This window comes from Perkinsus marinus (assembly GCF_000006405.1).
Source record: "Perkinsus marinus ATCC 50983 genomic scaffold scf_1104296947650, whole genome shotgun sequence".
In the NCBI taxonomy this organism is placed as follows: Eukaryota; Perkinsozoa; order Perkinsida; family Perkinsidae; genus Perkinsus; species Perkinsus marinus.
Genome location: NW_003210538.1, coordinates 162,664 through 177,680, shown reverse-complemented (window position 1 = coordinate 177,680; position 15,017 = coordinate 162,664). Strand labels below are relative to the sequence as shown.

The window sequence follows — 15,017 nt, the reverse complement described above, 5'->3', positions numbered from 1 at the left end:
CATTTACGACTTACATCAGAATAGGCCCCGGCTTCAAAGCGTCAGGCGGCCCCACAATACGGATTGACTGTGGAGCTGGAATGCGTCTGTAGCGAGCAATGAATAACTCCTCTGTTCTCTATGGACGACCCACCCCTTGGGTCTAGCTGGAGTCATTGGAGCGCCGTTGTTGCCCGGATAGGACTGCTTCGAGGGGGTAGAGTCCAACACTTCTGGCATAATCGGTGGGAAGGTCTGTCGACGCTGATCTGGACCAAATATCAGAGGCCTACAATGAACTTAATGACACTAGATGACAAGCAGAATTTCATCGCGTATAGTGAAAGCCGGTCACAGGCTTTTGAAAGCATCTTTAGAAGTCTGGCCCGACCAGTAGGAGCTATCCTTGTCCATAACAGTCGAGGAATTCTTATAATGGCGGACGTTCTCAGTGAAGCCTTGTAGAACTGCCCATTGGCAGTCTACTCGCTTTCGACCGGCCCCTCGGAGTTCCAAGCCCGTGAATACTGAGGGAAGAATATTCACAGCAGGTGCATGGCGAACCATAAATTGGTACTCTCCTCGAAGTCTTTGGCCATCATGGATTCCTGCAAGTTAACGAAACAATATCCCAGATTTCGTCGGGTACCAGAGTCCATCGGAGCATAGAAAAAGTTCACTCGAATTCCTAAAGTGGATTCTGGAATATTCAGATGAGCTCAAGTGATGTACTTTTTCCTCGTTGCTTGCATATTTTGAGGATAAGGTCGACCAGGCCTTCTTGGTTGAGATCGTTAGGCACATTTCTCATCAGTAACGTAGTCCCTGGCATTAGCCACACCAAATCGGCTAACCAAATCAACCCTCCTGGATGGCCTACGTTTTTCATTAGGATTGAATGCCATCTTAGCCGAGGGTAAACGTGCTGACTGCCTCGAACCAGGGGTTGCCGGTCCGCCACGATGATTCTTCCTCCCACTGCCTCCTCCCCATCCTCCCTGGTCCCTGAGTCCACCATAACAGTTCGACAAGATGGCCGGAGACTCACCAGCTACGACCAGTGTGATCCCCCTGAACTGATACTCGGGATGTAGCAGAGGTGTTACTCTGACTGCCTTGCTTGGGCGTCCATGTCAAATTACTGTAGCGACTCGGAGTCTGCGATGAACCGCTCAGCGAGGACAAATCAGAATCAGCGAGCCGGGCACCTCAGTTGTGGTAGCAGAGGGCGTTGGTGGATCGATCGACATCGGGGAGACGTCCGTCTCAGTTTGGGACGCATCAATGACCGCCTGGGATGCGCTCACAGCCAGCATGTCTGTCCCTACAGTCATATTGATGATGGCCAGCAACAGTGGGGGGTTGGGAAAATATGCACATGGTCAACTACACGTGTTGAAAATTCTGAGGAGATTGTTATTTGAATATTGTTGGTTTCTGTACACTTCTACCTTGGAGTTCGTATACACTACTAAAATTAGTGAGGAAACTCCCAAGCTCGGTTGAGGGAAGCGAAAATATATTCCAACACTGGCCAGGAGACTCACTGATCTTGGACATTTGCCTTGCGTAGTATCCCAAGACGTCGTGAAGACCAAAGTCGACGTTGTCCATGTTAGCCGCCTGAACAGAGGAATGATCTTCCCCTCAAGTGAGCGGGGGGTACCTTATCCTCGTCGAACTCAGGAGGGGTAATAACCCCTTCCCTGGGCATCACCCCAGGTAGCAACAAGGGCCGGGCAGGGCCACTCTGCTGTGACCTGTTACTAGCGTCTTGTGAGGGAGGAGTACGGCTAAGAGGACTAGCCGAAACCCCTCCATTGGGTGGGTTGATGATGACCAAGGACTTGTTGGAGTAACGAGGCAGCCTCTGTGGTAGACCATAAGGTGCTACTGTACTACTATAGGGACCACTAGGAGGCCGCCTATGTGGGGGAGTCTTATTGTACATTCGGTAGATGACCTCAACTAGAAGAGTGACGGTTGACTTTTGATCGTGACGATAGAATCGTCCTCGACGGGATACAACTAACCTCGACTACATTGACAGCACAATACTCGTTTGATGAGAAACCAGGGAGACAAGGGTGTAGATTTCGATACGTTGATCCGATCAAGTTACTCTTGGTGTTCTCTCATCTGGTGAAGCTCTCGACGGCGACCTGTGGCCTGGCCCACGACCTTCATAACCTTCCGTACTACACTTAGGATGAATACTGCGCCTGAGAAGCAATAGTTATAATAGAATAGGAGAGTTGAGACCTGCCTGCAACTTGATAGAGTACGCCGGTGAACCAGGCGTCATCAGAAGGGCACAAAGCAAGCGCGGCCTAGAAAAAAATGCCCTCGCTGGGAATCGAACCCGGGACCTAGAGGTTTACATCTGGTAGGAGTGCGGCAATCGTAGGGTTGGAGCAGACTCCTCTATGGTATATGTAGACCAGTGCCAGCAAGACCATCATAATGGTCGGCATTGCCTCGGCCAAAGTCGAGGGAGTGAGGGAGGACAGCAGACCAGTGGACGCTTGGGTGTGACGGAAAATAATAATCCTAAAAATTAGAACCATGAACATAATACTCAAAGGTAACCTTACTAACCATACAAGAAGTTCACGTACGAATGCTGGTAGAAATGCACACGAACCAATTACAATTTTGCGAAATTTTCTTAGAATTTTCATATTGTCACCAACATATGAGCTGATGCCTTAGAGTAGTGGATGTGAATCCTAGACCATATAAGAAGTACTTTGTCTTGCCAACTTGGAGTGTAAGGCTAGCATCAACCCCCTTATCCGCCGTACGCAGCATAATCTCACCATCGCTGGTCAGCACGTGCCAGCACGGACCTAGAATGCACTCCAGGCGAACCTCAGGAGTGTTATCCTCACCGAAACGGGCACCAAGGTGCTGGCGTATCGTTATCGCTAGGTCCTGCTTGTCACTAGGCCAGAGCTCATCTGACTGAGCTAACTTGGTGACCTCCTCGATGACGACCGCGGTGTCGGGACTATAGGTCGGATCGTCGACCTGGGAGGGTGGTCATGATTTCGAGCCGTGTTGGAAATGGCGTGGTACGACCTTGGGTTGCTGCAAGATCTTCACCTTTCTATTTGAGTCACCACCCTTCACTTCAGCGACTATGCCCTCCTCGGCCTCGATCTGTTTGCTGGCTTGCAGACGGACAACCTGTGAAATCCAATCCTGACGTACCACTCTTCTGGCAAATCTCACTTCACGGTCGAGTATCTCGAACGCTGGACTCCGCCAGCATACAACTAGCAGCTGTGATGCATCCTTGGTTTTGCTCCGGAGGACGATAGCCGACTCCTTCTTACGGGACTTGAGGGCGTAGCCGGCCTGAGATTGTTAATAACTACTACTGACGACGATGGAGTTATCAGGTTTAAACCGTGCGTAAATTATTCCGCGAAATATTATACGTTAGAAATGGACGCAGGGAGAGGGAAATTAGCGAAGTAGTCTTGCAGCGCCTGGGCTCCCGACTCAATTTTTGGAGAAGTAATAGACAGGTCTCATACGTCCTTGCTAAGGTAGAAGCTATAACGATTCTGGCGACCGATTTTCAGGACGAGGATCAGCCTCGAACCATGTAGAGCAATGCACAACATTAATGATTATAGGAGCTCTCGGGGAGTTCACTATGTTACATGAACGACTGTCTATGAACAAAACGCATAAACAGCCCGCAAACAAAATCACAAAGTAAAATTTGACTTTCTTATGCGGACATGGCCGCCGCTGTGACCTGAGTCGTTCATGAAAAAGTAATTTCAGGAGCAATTCCAGAAGTGGTGGGATACAGTTCCACCAAAATTATCGCCAAATTTTCAGAATAGTGACGACTACTTCAAAGTGAGCTTATTACCTTAAACCCGACGCAAACATTCCAGTCCTCCCCAAACCGCCGGTCCAAGATCTGCTTCATAGCCCCAGTAAACTCCTCGGAGGCCTTCGAGAACTGCTTACTCCGATCGGCCAGGGTTTGGGCGTAGACGATGTCCGCTGCGGAACGGACGAATTCAGTCTTCTCTCGAGAGCCCAAATCGCTGACACGCACACGGAAGAATTCTGGTGTCTTATCGGTCATTCAGAGTAAATAGGATGAACTGGTACAACTCACCCAGTTTGTAGTTCGGTCGTTCCCAAACGAGTTTGAGCGCGACGATTAAAGATGAGTCAAAACCTCTGCCATTTGGACGTTTTCACACGTGTAAAATCGTTTTGTTATCATCATTTCCAACCATTTCCAACCCTTGTCAATGACAGGTTGTCATTTGCCATAACCCTTTATGGCAATCTATTAGAGGTAGCTACGAGCGGGGATGCACAGCCGATCGGCAACCAGCAACGATAGTACACCTTCAAATAACGGTGAACCAGCCTCCGGTAGCCTAGCCCCGCTCGAACAACCAAAATTCCATTACCACCAGTGTCGTTAGTTAAAGCGGCTCTCATCGTATTTTGCTGTGATAACTGTCGTATCTGCATAGGAAGAGTAAGCTGAAATTGGTGGGCATGCGAGAGAGTTGGCAGACTTGGTCCATCCGTAAAAATACTATTACTATTCACGCCTTACCGGAACCGTCAGGATATCATCTATAAGGGCCAGATGTTGAGCAGGTGAGGAAGGAGGTATCTTCTAACACCCCACCCATCGGAGCTCTTCTCAATTGCAGGCTAGCTCTTCTCGGCTCGGTGAGTGAGCTCTTGGGAATGGTCCAGGAGGGGGGGGTATCGACACTGAAATTAGCTCATGGTATTGACGGAGATTCGTAGCAGTTCGTCCTGGCTCATTACATCGACGACGAAGCGGGCAAGTATTTGGTCTCTCAAGAGTAAGAAGGCTGCCGTCCCTTCCATGCCCAGCGGGTCGGCACAGCAGTGGTTGGTTGCATTGGTGTCGCTTGGATATCACTTTGATTTGCCATGGAGGCCCTACTACGTCTACTCAGCTGTCGAACACTGTTACCTTCAGGATGCTTCAGACAAGGAAGGTTGTTCCTTATTTGGACAGCTACACTATGTTTCAGTTGGACTTGTACAGATCTTCACCTGAAGAACTCCGCGACTGTCGAGGGCAAGTGGGATGCCGGAGTGGGCATACTTCCCAAAGATACCGATCTAAGGAGTATTATACTTATGCCGAGGTCTTGGGACGGAACCGTCCTGCTACCAACGATTGTGTGCGTGATGCTAATGCGAGTATTTCTCTTTAACATATGTCGCGATTCTGTGTTCGTCAATTTGTAAGTAATCGAAAAAGTAGCCAGCTGAGTTTCCGTAAAGATGATGGAGACCCCTTCGGTAGATCACAGCTTGATAGTGAGGTGGGTACACCCTAATGAGAGTCATGACTCTTATCGAACTCTTAATAGGATCGCCGTCCCTGCCGTTGGCGCCGGATCGACTCTGCAGTGTAAAGTACCCGATGCGAAAATGGCCGAGGTGTGGTATCATCAGCTCTGTGCGGCTAGGCGCTGTTGTTAGGTTTGTGACCTGATTACCGCAACTAGCAAGAAACTGCATGAGCAGCTAGAGGCCATCGGGAGCACCTTCGAGGACGAGACACTGACTGACCTGAAAGAGGACATCACTACCAAGACAGCTGCGTGGAAGGGCGAAGTTCATTCGACTAAGTGAGTCGCTTGCCAGCCCGGCTTGGCTATGATATTGACACTCATATCCTCATTGATGGAATCAGTCTAGCTGTTGTTATGCTAGGACGGCTACGACGACTAGCAGTGTGGAGGACACATCCACGGTGAAGGTCGAAAGTTATTCGGAATCTGAACTCCCTGAGAATGCGGCACGCATGGTGGAGTTGGCAATACAACAGGCGTCCACAGAGTTCAAGGTGGGATAGAATCGTTCGCTTGTTAACATTGTTGTGTCCATTCAGTCGAAATACGGCCAGGCTGTCGCAAATCACTCGAGGCAAATGTCAGAAGCCCAGAAGGAGCTGGAGCGATGCCACCGTCGGTGCCGATTCGTGATGGCCAAGTTGAACATCCAACAAAGGTAAAGGACAAGTATGACCTTTGGTGTGTTGGAGGTCACCGCTCAGTGATGCCGAGATCGATGCCGCTATTGATAGTGGCTCCCATTGGACCCGTGCTAAGGTCGCCATCCTCATGTTGCGGAATTCAGCCAAGTTGTGGACCCAGTTGCGTGGTACACCGAAGAAAATCCACGCGGAAACCCGCATACCCCGTGAAGTAGTCTTCGAACGACTAATCGAAGGCATTTGCTTATCCGTTAGGACTTGCAAGGAGGTCTACTCAGTCGTAGAGGTGTCTTTGGTTATCGAAAGTTGACGAAAGGTGTCCAAGCTGGTAGAGATTTCTCTGGTGTCTTCAAGAACAGCGGCATGCGTCTTGAGCTGCCCCCTGGCAGTCCTCGGCCGCCTCCTGCGATTCCACCGCCGAAAGAGCCGCTACCAACCATCCCACTGTTGAAGATCTCAGGCGATCCCCCACAGAAACCTGAGCGCGAGAAGCGGGAAGCGAGCGAAGAACGAAAGGACGAGGGTAAGGCGAGCGTAAGACGAAAGCACGCGAGTAAGGCGCACGAAGAAATGCTCACATTTGATTACGATAAAATCAGAGGCAATTTATCAACGGTTTACTACGACCAACCGAGCCTGTTGCAATTACTCCGAACTAGAAGCCCGCGTTTGAAAGAGCCAGCGAGAACACCTCCAGCAAAGCCGCTACTATCATCTAAGCCCCCTCGGTGGCAAACTTTGGACCCGCCGCGGGGATATCCAATGGTTGGAAATGAGACTACGGAGATCGATCTATCCTACCTAAGTCCACGGACAAAAGTGAGAGTTCCGCGACCAGAGACGACCGAGCAGAGCTTGCGGAAGCTGTTATCATCGCCGAGGGCGCGCTCTCGGGAGCCTGTGAAACCGGTGCAAACCATTTGGCCCTCAGCTGCTAGCATTCGTGGTGGCGGTTGGTCTCGGTGGAAAACCGTGACACCGCGCCCGACTAGGACTAGACGCGTTCGTTCGAGCTCATCAGATCGACAGATGCCGAGCCGATGTTCACTGCTGAAACCGACGGAATGCAGCAAGAGTCGTTCGTCAGCAACGCGTGACCTACCACTCGAACGCTTCAAATCCGACGCGTTCGACTGGAGCAAACGCAGCATGCTCGCGGCGACTCTCGGCCCGGCACCAGGACCTGTAGTTAGTCTTGAGATACCCGAATGAACACGCTGTGCGAGCGGAGGTTGGCCCTCCCTGATGTACTTAGTTGTCAGCCTCATCTTTACATGTGATACAGCACGGTAGATTTACCAAATACCGCGACAGTTGCCGAGTTTCCAATCTCTACGGCCAGGGAGGGTTATCAGTTGCAGTGGCCCCGACTATATTTCTGAACATCGCCACATGTCTGACGCTGAGGTACTCGAGTCCACATCGGAGAGTGCCGAGGCCGGCAACATCAGTGTCGTCGTACGTATCCGGTCATGGCCAGGGAACCAACCGGGCGAGCCTTGCATCGGGCGAGAGGGAGATAATACTATAGTTATTGCAGTAGGCGGCGGATCCTGGTTGTCGCTTGGAAACGCATTGGGGGGCTCTGTTCAGGCTAAGGCTGGCAGACACAGTAGCGTCAAAAGCTTTACAGTGCACCAGGTCTTTGACAACAGCGAGCTGTCTAATGCCACCTTGGCGAGTCAGGAGGCCATCTTCTCAAATATTGGAACCAGGATTCTTCAAAACAGTAAGAGTTGACCCCGGATCAGCGCGATGACGATCGCTTATAGGTCTACGAGGCTTTAATGGCTGCCTGTTCGCATATGGCCAGACGGGCTCCGGCAAGTCGTATACCATGCATGGTGATCCTGTTAAGTACTCGAGAGAGTATCGTGGTATTATACCTAGGCTCAGTGAGAGCCTATTCACTGCTGGGCAAAGCTCAGTCAAAGACGTAGGTGGGAGTGATGTAATTGCTTCGTCCGAGAATCCTGTTCCGTGTCCATGCAAGACTTGTGTCGACAGCTCGCCAGCCCTAAACGTCATCGTTGTATAAAAACCAACTGATGTGTTACATAATGCTGAGTGAACGTTGAGGGTGCCCTGCCTGGGTGACATGCTCTTGAGTATTTGTTCCGGAGCATAGTTCGAATCTTTGGTCCTGGGCATGTTTTGAATCTTTGGTCCTGGGCATGTTTTGAATCTTTGGTCCTGGGCAAGTTTCGAATTTTTCCTTCTCTCAGCTGAGGGTGTGGATGTCGTATCTCGAGATCTACAACGAGCACCTCAGAGATCTTCTGGCTGTGGAAGACGAGTAGCCTCTTTCTGCAACTGCCTCGAAAAGGCCTTTCTTGTCTCCTTCAGTAATCGAGACCTCACCGTTATGGAGCATCCGGGCTTGGGGGTCTACGTCAGAGATCTCACAGAGATTCTGCTGCAGACTCCGGTGGAACTCGAAAAGCTACTCCAGCGTACGTTCACGAGAAGAACCGATTGAGGCGATTCACCGCTTGGTCAGTTGGTAGCAGACGCCGGGCGGAGTCGGTCACTTGCATGAACCCGCACTCGAGTCGTAGCCACGCAGTTTGCAGGATTCGCTTGGAGGTGGCTTCTACACCAGAGCTTACAGAAAGCTAAAGTCGTTCATCTCAGTGTCGTCCGTCAGAGGACGGGCCTAAGCTGCGCTCATGCATTAATTTAATCGATCTAGCTGGCAGTGAAAGACAACAGAAAACCAACAGTACGGGCTCTGTACTGAGGTAAGATTCCTCGGAATCTCACAGCAGTTGAGGTTAACATTACTGCCCATTCAGAGAGGCCAACTCGATAAATCAGAGCTTGAGTACACTGGGTATGGTCATAAAGCATCTGACGGAGCGCGGCCCTGGTGCCTCCAGCAAAGGTGGGATATCTAGTCGTTCTTTCTCTAGGGAGCAAACATTTTTAATAAGGTTCGCATAATGCTGCTGCATCGTCGTGGATTCCATTCCGCTCCTCTAAACTGACCTTCCTCCTTAAGGATTCTCTCGCGGGCAACTCCAAGACCTTTATGATAGCCTGCATAAGCCCATCACGGTGAGGAGCTCACCTGGCTGGGTCAGTAGTGGTTCCGATAGAACTGAGCTCGACGAGAGCGTTTCCACTCTGCGCTTCGCTGCTGCCGTGCAGGAGGTACGGGTCCCCGCCAAGGTCAACATCGACAGGAACGAACAGCTGCTCAAAGATTTGCAACAAGAGGTGACAATTGCGTAGCGCGTGACGAAGTACCATTTGCCTCGACAGATCGGTAGCCTACGTCGCCAGTTGCAGTCGCAGGAGTCTAAGAGCTTATCATCCGAGGTGGCGATGTTGAATGAAGAGTTACAGGAAAGAGAGCGGCTCGTGACTGACCTCAGGAGGAGTCACGCGAGCCAAGTGGGTTGAACACTTCCTGCCCACTATAACCAAATACCAGTTTCCTCTCAGCTGGCAGCGTCCAAGGAAATGTTGCGACTGCGTGAATCGGCCCTAGCTGACAGAGGCCTCTCCTCATCTGAGATCAATGCCGTGTTCGGTGTTGGTGATGACACACCGTACATGCTCAATGTGTCACAGGACCCGATGCTGTCGGCCTCTCTCATCTACTACTTCCAACCCGACACTGTAAGACCCCCTGCGGTGAATTGTCCATAAGTCGACCCTCTTTGTCAGGTTACTGTTATAGGAAGCTCTTCTGCTGAGTGTCAAATGGTCCTCAAGGGTATCGGCCTGCCCTCTTCACTTTGCCAAGTGGTCAACCATGCCAATCAGAGGCTCACCATAGCACTAACGGCCAGCGGGGTCGAGGCGGGAGGCCGAGTCCTCGTCAACGGCAAAGTGGACCTCCTACTATAAGGGATCCTTAAATGGGGCTCGACTCAGGTCCTTCGTCCTGAGGACCCACCACGACGTTTACGCCACCTCGACAGGGTCATATTCGGCCGCGTCCACTGCATGAATTTCATACTCCCGAACTCACCAGAAGCGAATAAGGCCAGCCGGGCGGTGGCGGACCGAGCGAGCATACTGGGTTCTTTCAGACTGAGAATGCTGATGCCCAAGGTGCTCGATTCGATGATTTCGCCAGGGAGATGATCCACGATGACTCCAGTGAGGCCTTCCAGGTGAGTTTCAGTACGACAAGCCGCAGTACTGCATACTGTAGGAGCTCCGTTACTACATTGAGGAGGTCAGGAACAAGCTGGATGAGGAGCGGATGGAAGAGTTTCTCGAGGTGTGGTATCGCTTGTGACCGATCTCGCTGGGAGTACCTGAGCGATCAGGTCCTTAGAAGCATCTGCCCTCTGGTGGATGAGGCCAACGATATGACAAGCGAATTGCGGCCAGATGCGAACTTGAGGTCAATTGCATATGTCGTGACCAGGGGGGACTTTCTGCGACTAGGTTCGAAGTGGAACTCATCTGGGACGTATACAACTCACCAGCACGGGACTTGGTCGTTATTCGGCTACTCCAGTTTCACGACTCTGAGGAAGAGGACAACGGCATCCATGCTACGGTGGGGCGGTGGAAGGGGCGGCGGCCTGCTGCCACTGAGAGTCCCACAGGTCCTGTGTTATTGGAGTGCCCAGAGGTTCCGTCACCAACTCGACGTGATGCGAGATCTCTATCACCGTGTACAGATGGATACCGTGGAACGTCATGGTGAGAATCATTGCCTCATCGCCTTGCCATGCAGCGCGGGTTCACACCGTCAGAGGTCCGAACTGGTAGCTTCTTCAACACTATGGAGGGTCGCTTATTGGATGCGTGGAGTGACGAGCCGGCTGATGTGAAGTGAGAAATCTGATGGTAGAGCAACCTCGTCAAGTCTTTATCAGAACATTAACGGAGTTCTCCACCAGAGCCTCATTAAACAAGGAGATCGAACAACTGAAGGGTTCAATCGACAACACGCCTGCTACCAACAATACTCGTCGCAGAAGATCAACGGTGAGATCCTCAAACGTCTAAAGAGGGACTTGCGTATTCCTATGCAGCTCCTACACAGTGTCACGGGGACGACGCAAGCTATAGTGCTATCGTCGCCTGAGGGTGGGAAGGAACCTCCTGCTGCGGTCTGTTCCCCGGGTCATTTAGGAGTTGCCGATTCTCTGTGGTTCAGGCTGTTAGCGCACCGACGGCCAGAAGAGCGTCTCAACAGTCGCCAGAGTATAAGCATCTTATGAGGAAAAATGAGGAGTTGAAGGCATTGAGGGCGTCGTTGGAGGAAGAGAACAGGCACTTGCGAGAGGTATCTCTACTGTGGCTGTAAGTTGTGGTCCATCTCGACATTGGCTTAGTTACTATCACTGAAAACCACGTCGTCACAGTCTCCACATGAGCAGCCCCTCGCAGGACCCGAAGCGTTGCCACGCTCGAACAGTTGGACCGACATGGCAGTCTCTCCTGAGAGGACGAGCTCACACACAGTCTTGGCAGACGTGGCAATCTCAAGGCTGTTGCCGACCTTATTCGATGGAGTACCTCAGTCTGTACATCCTCCAGTAGAGGAGCATCCGAAGACTACAAGTGGCGAACTATTGGTACCACCATCAGCGTCGAACGCCGGGCCGCCCTCGCGATACAGTAAGTCATAGCTTGTTGAGTGAGAGCGCGATCATCGTGCTCAGGAACCAAGCTTAATAGCAGATCTCTCGAGTTACCAACGAAGGATGTCCAAAGTCAAGGACCTCCCCCTGGCCTTCCGCCTCTAACGCAAATGACGAGGCTTTCGTCCCAAACGCTATTCTCGTCGAGCTCCTCGCCGAATTTGTTCGGAAGTAAAACCGTTAGAAGTGGCGTGCCACAGCCGGCAGTGGAAAGCCGTCCTCCAACTGCTGAGGGAAAAAAGCACGAGCCCCGCTTAGTGTCAGTACAAGTGCATCCCGTGGGCTTGGTCCCTCGGGGTATAAGGTCTCAGAGAGAGGTATTGGCAGTTGACTGGAGGTCCCGCGGGCTGAGGTCACTTTAGGTATCATTGGCCTCTTTCGGGCAATTGGTGAACTCCCTCTTCGGTGGTCCAGCACAAGCCATGGCTTATTTCGATCCTCGCAGACGAGGATATGTAGGGCATTCAGTTTTTTCTCCGAAGAATGATCGCCGTGTACTTGTATAGGTAAAGTATTCTGATTTCGCACGCCTGTTGGCGGCTGCGACGAAGCGAGACTGGATAATGACTCCCAGGGGTGAGTTGTATTGCATCGATAAAGCGTTCACTCGAAACCTCCTACAGGACGAGGGCACGCCGCCCTTGATACTCTATTTGGCTGTGATGACGAGGCGCTTTTCGCCAATCTTGACCAAGGGGACAAGGGCCTCCTGATAGTGCAGGTAAGTGAGGTTTTACATGTCTCTCTCTATGTTCATGCAGGACTTCGCCTACGCCATTACGTGTGCTCGTGCCTGGGCTTATGGTATGGCGATTCCTCCCGCGCCGGAGGTTCGGGCTGCTCAGTAGCTACGCTCTATCTAGTATACTCATGTCTCTGTATGCTCGTGTGCGACGTGTATAGACGCGAAAGGATGTGCGTGAGTACTGATCGTATCATAATACAGAGATACAGTATCATTCTGCTGGGATCGAGTGATCCCGTGGCAGCAGAATTATAAGGGTGAAGCTAGAAAGAAAACGAGTAAAAGACACAGTTCCACAAACACGTAGGGTGAACTCACAAATGATTCCTCTCAGTAGTTGTCAAGCGTGTGCACGTCATGGTTGGTAGATGTGACGTTTGTACAGCCCTATAAAAAAATCCTCATAACTAGATGAGGAATTCTCACATGAGGAGGGAACTCACAGGCTTCGACTCACAGGGGAAAAATCGAGCCTCTTCTAGAAACTCCCCCCGATACGGAGATCATGGATGTCTCGCTGGCATACTGAGCACAACAGGCGATTGGCTTGGATACAAGGGCTGATTGAATGCGAGCTTTCAGAGACAAAGCGTGTAAAAGCTCGTGCGAATGGGAAAGGTAAATATTACGACTTCTCGAAAATTAATCGCGACACTCCACACAGGGAGGGGCGTGCCTCAACGTCTGCATGAATAGAGAGGATAAATGCCAAGGTCAAAGCCGCTCAGGTTGACCCGTATGGCCCCGTCGAATGTCAAGTTGGTGAGTATCGGGGGGGCGAATGGCGCGGCAATGTTACTGGCCAGGGCTAGCAGCTTGGTGATGTCTGTGAGCTTGAATTCGCCGGTTGATGGAATGTACTCGTAAGGAACGCCGGTCTTACTCCCCCAAGCTCTAGGACCATGACGAGGACGATACGAAGCTCTGATGTCGAAGGTTCTCGAGCTTGTTATGGTGAGGTTGACCGAGCCATTGCCGAATTCGGTGTGAGGAGCCGCACAGTAGCTACCAGATGGCGCAGCACTCAGTAGAACGCTCGTTGCTAGGAGACCGGTAACGACAGAGATAATGGCCATTAAAAAGGATTTCATACCTGATGCGATAGGATCAGGAATAAGTTAGCCATCGTTACTGTCTGTAAATAGGCGAGGGGCAAAGTGAAGAGACGGTATTGCTATGCCTCCATAGATTCTGCGACGCATATACCGTTATAGGTTGTACTGCGCCACTTGTGCGCACGTGAATGATCTATTTACCACAGCTTCTCCTTATTGCCGTGTACGCAAGTACAATACTGCCTCTCGGCTCAACTGTGCTCTTGTGTTAAGCACAGTTTTACGGGCATCTACAACAACGGTAAAGAGGCGAAAGAACATGAGCTAGGTAGTCTATGCAGTTAACGCACATGTATTGTAGTAGAGCGTTTTTAATACCTATTAATGCCCCTGCTGAAGAGCGTGAGTGATAGGGGTGACATGTCACTAGCAGAGATAAACCGCTATCACAAGGTAAAGCTGCTATTCCAAACTTGAACGGGGAGCAGCTGGCGTCCTTCGCGTGGCAGTTGCTATGCAGTTCAACGCAACACTACTTGATTCCAAGTTTTTTCTTTTCAGGCTCCAAGGATTCCATTGTTCTCATGGACGAAGCGCAGGCTTCCTTCCCACGTACTGCGCAGTGCATTGCGAACCACAAGCAGTGACTGAATGACATCAGCATAATGTTGTCAACATTACTAGAGGATGTTTGAGATCAAGTGTTCCACAGAACGTTGCGTTTCTTGTTGTCCTCCGAGTTTATAGTGCTCTGCCATGGCCTGCTACCTTTCTTCGTGTGTGTAGGTTTACGTGCCAACCTACACGTGTCTCATCATCGCGATTCGCGATTGTCTGAGGTAGACATCCGAAGACAACAGTAGTGGAATGGAGTGCAGGGGGGAGGTTCTTTAATCGAGGCTCAAAGATCCTATATCAGAGAACGTTCACTCATGATGTTACCCAGAGGGATATTTCTGGGGTGCGATACAAATCGAGCGCCGAGTCTGCGCGTGAATGAGTGTTGCTGGACGCGGATTGGGTATGCTACATTAGCGGTGGCACGCAAGTACAATATAGACGGTGCATTAACATTCTGTTGACCCCTTTGTTATCTCCGCTACCATAAGCACAATTACTAAGTGTTGGGTTGACTATGAGGGCGATCAGTGGCAACATGAGGACAGCCCCTACAGTGAGCCCCCAAATGACGCCTTTTTGGATGATATCAGAGTGTAAAGAAAGCATCTATTTGAAGTATTGTAATCGGACTATTTTCCCTAAAGAGCAGGCACTTCAGTTCAACCTGAACTGAAGTGCCTGCTTTTTGAAGTGCCTGAGCTGGTCGGGCAGCTTGTGAGGCTAAATATAACTTACCTGATCTGCGTCCCTAGGACGATTTCGACAACAAACGAATGCAGTCTCATTTTCTCCACCCTTTGAGAGTACAGACTACTCCGGTTCCAGAGGCAGTCGAGAGATTAAACATATGATTTCGACTGATTATGATATCGAATGCGACTGCTTCTCCATGATTTCGCAGTCTGTGAATTCTGAGAATCTATCGACCGTAGCTGGCCTTTATCTCCGTGAAGAGATAAAGGCAAGCTACGGTCGAT

At 50.8% G+C, this 15,017-nt stretch overlaps 5 protein-coding genes across 5 annotated transcripts; 3 read left to right on the top strand and 2 right to left on the bottom strand.

Annotated features, from left to right (window-relative positions):
- Window positions 1–330: 330 nt before the first annotated feature.
- Window positions 331–4,100, bottom strand: Pmar_PMAR020109 (hypothetical protein; the record flags this gene model as incomplete). Its single annotated transcript, XM_002779289.1, has 15 exons — window positions 3,869–4,100; window positions 3,214–3,339; window positions 3,061–3,168; window positions 2,871–3,009; window positions 2,729–2,828; window positions 2,361–2,529; window positions 2,242–2,309; window positions 2,102–2,195; window positions 1,509–1,602; window positions 1,188–1,303; window positions 1,028–1,137; window positions 860–984; window positions 712–804; window positions 557–667; window positions 331–506 (listed from the first exon to the last, which is right to left on the bottom strand). The coding sequence occupies exons 1-15, from the start codon at window positions 4,088–4,090 to the stop codon at window positions 331–333; spliced, it is 1,851 nt and encodes a 616-aa protein (XP_002779335.1). The 5' UTR covers window positions 4,091–4,100.
- A 1,189-nt stretch (window positions 4,101–5,289) lies between these two features.
- Pmar_PMAR020108 (hypothetical protein) lies at window positions 5,290–6,726 on the top strand (the record flags this gene model as incomplete). The annotated part of the gene is made up of 8 exons (XM_002779288.1): window positions 5,290–5,330; window positions 5,379–5,448; window positions 5,491–5,639; window positions 5,725–5,857; window positions 5,903–6,021; window positions 6,068–6,218; window positions 6,263–6,541; window positions 6,667–6,726. The coding sequence occupies 8 exons, from the start codon at window positions 5,290–5,292 to the stop codon at window positions 6,724–6,726; spliced, it is 1,002 nt and encodes a 333-aa protein (XP_002779334.1).
- Window positions 6,727–7,399: 673 nt separating this feature from the next.
- Window positions 7,400–10,808, top strand: Pmar_PMAR020107 (kinesin heavy chain, putative; the record flags this gene model as incomplete). The annotated part of the gene is made up of 19 exons (XM_002779287.1): window positions 7,400–7,546; window positions 7,601–7,736; window positions 7,780–7,947; window positions 8,210–8,303; window positions 8,354–8,460; window positions 8,508–8,593; window positions 8,642–8,748; window positions 8,803–8,891; window positions 8,941–9,064; window positions 9,106–9,226; window positions 9,272–9,403; window positions 9,455–9,631; window positions 9,680–9,844; window positions 10,048–10,131; window positions 10,173–10,241; window positions 10,291–10,367; window positions 10,412–10,526; window positions 10,576–10,672; window positions 10,726–10,808. 19 exons carry the CDS (start codon window positions 7,400–7,402, stop codon window positions 10,806–10,808), a joined length of 2,178 nt encoding a protein of 725 aa, XP_002779333.1.
- Window positions 10,809–12,041: 1,233 nt separating this feature from the next.
- On the top strand, window positions 12,042–12,467 carry Pmar_PMAR020106 (hypothetical protein; the record flags this gene model as incomplete). The annotated part of the gene is made up of 4 exons (XM_002779286.1): window positions 12,042–12,074; window positions 12,126–12,195; window positions 12,243–12,340; window positions 12,381–12,467. The coding sequence occupies 4 exons, from the start codon at window positions 12,042–12,044 to the stop codon at window positions 12,465–12,467; spliced, it is 288 nt and encodes a 95-aa protein (XP_002779332.1).
- A 574-nt stretch (window positions 12,468–13,041) lies between these two features.
- On the bottom strand, window positions 13,042–13,440 carry Pmar_PMAR020105 (hypothetical protein; the record flags this gene model as incomplete). The annotated part of the gene is made up of 1 exon (XM_002779285.1): window positions 13,042–13,440. One exon carries the CDS (start codon window positions 13,438–13,440, stop codon window positions 13,042–13,044), a length of 399 nt encoding a protein of 132 aa, XP_002779331.1.
- Window positions 13,441–15,017: the final 1,577 nt, after the last annotated feature.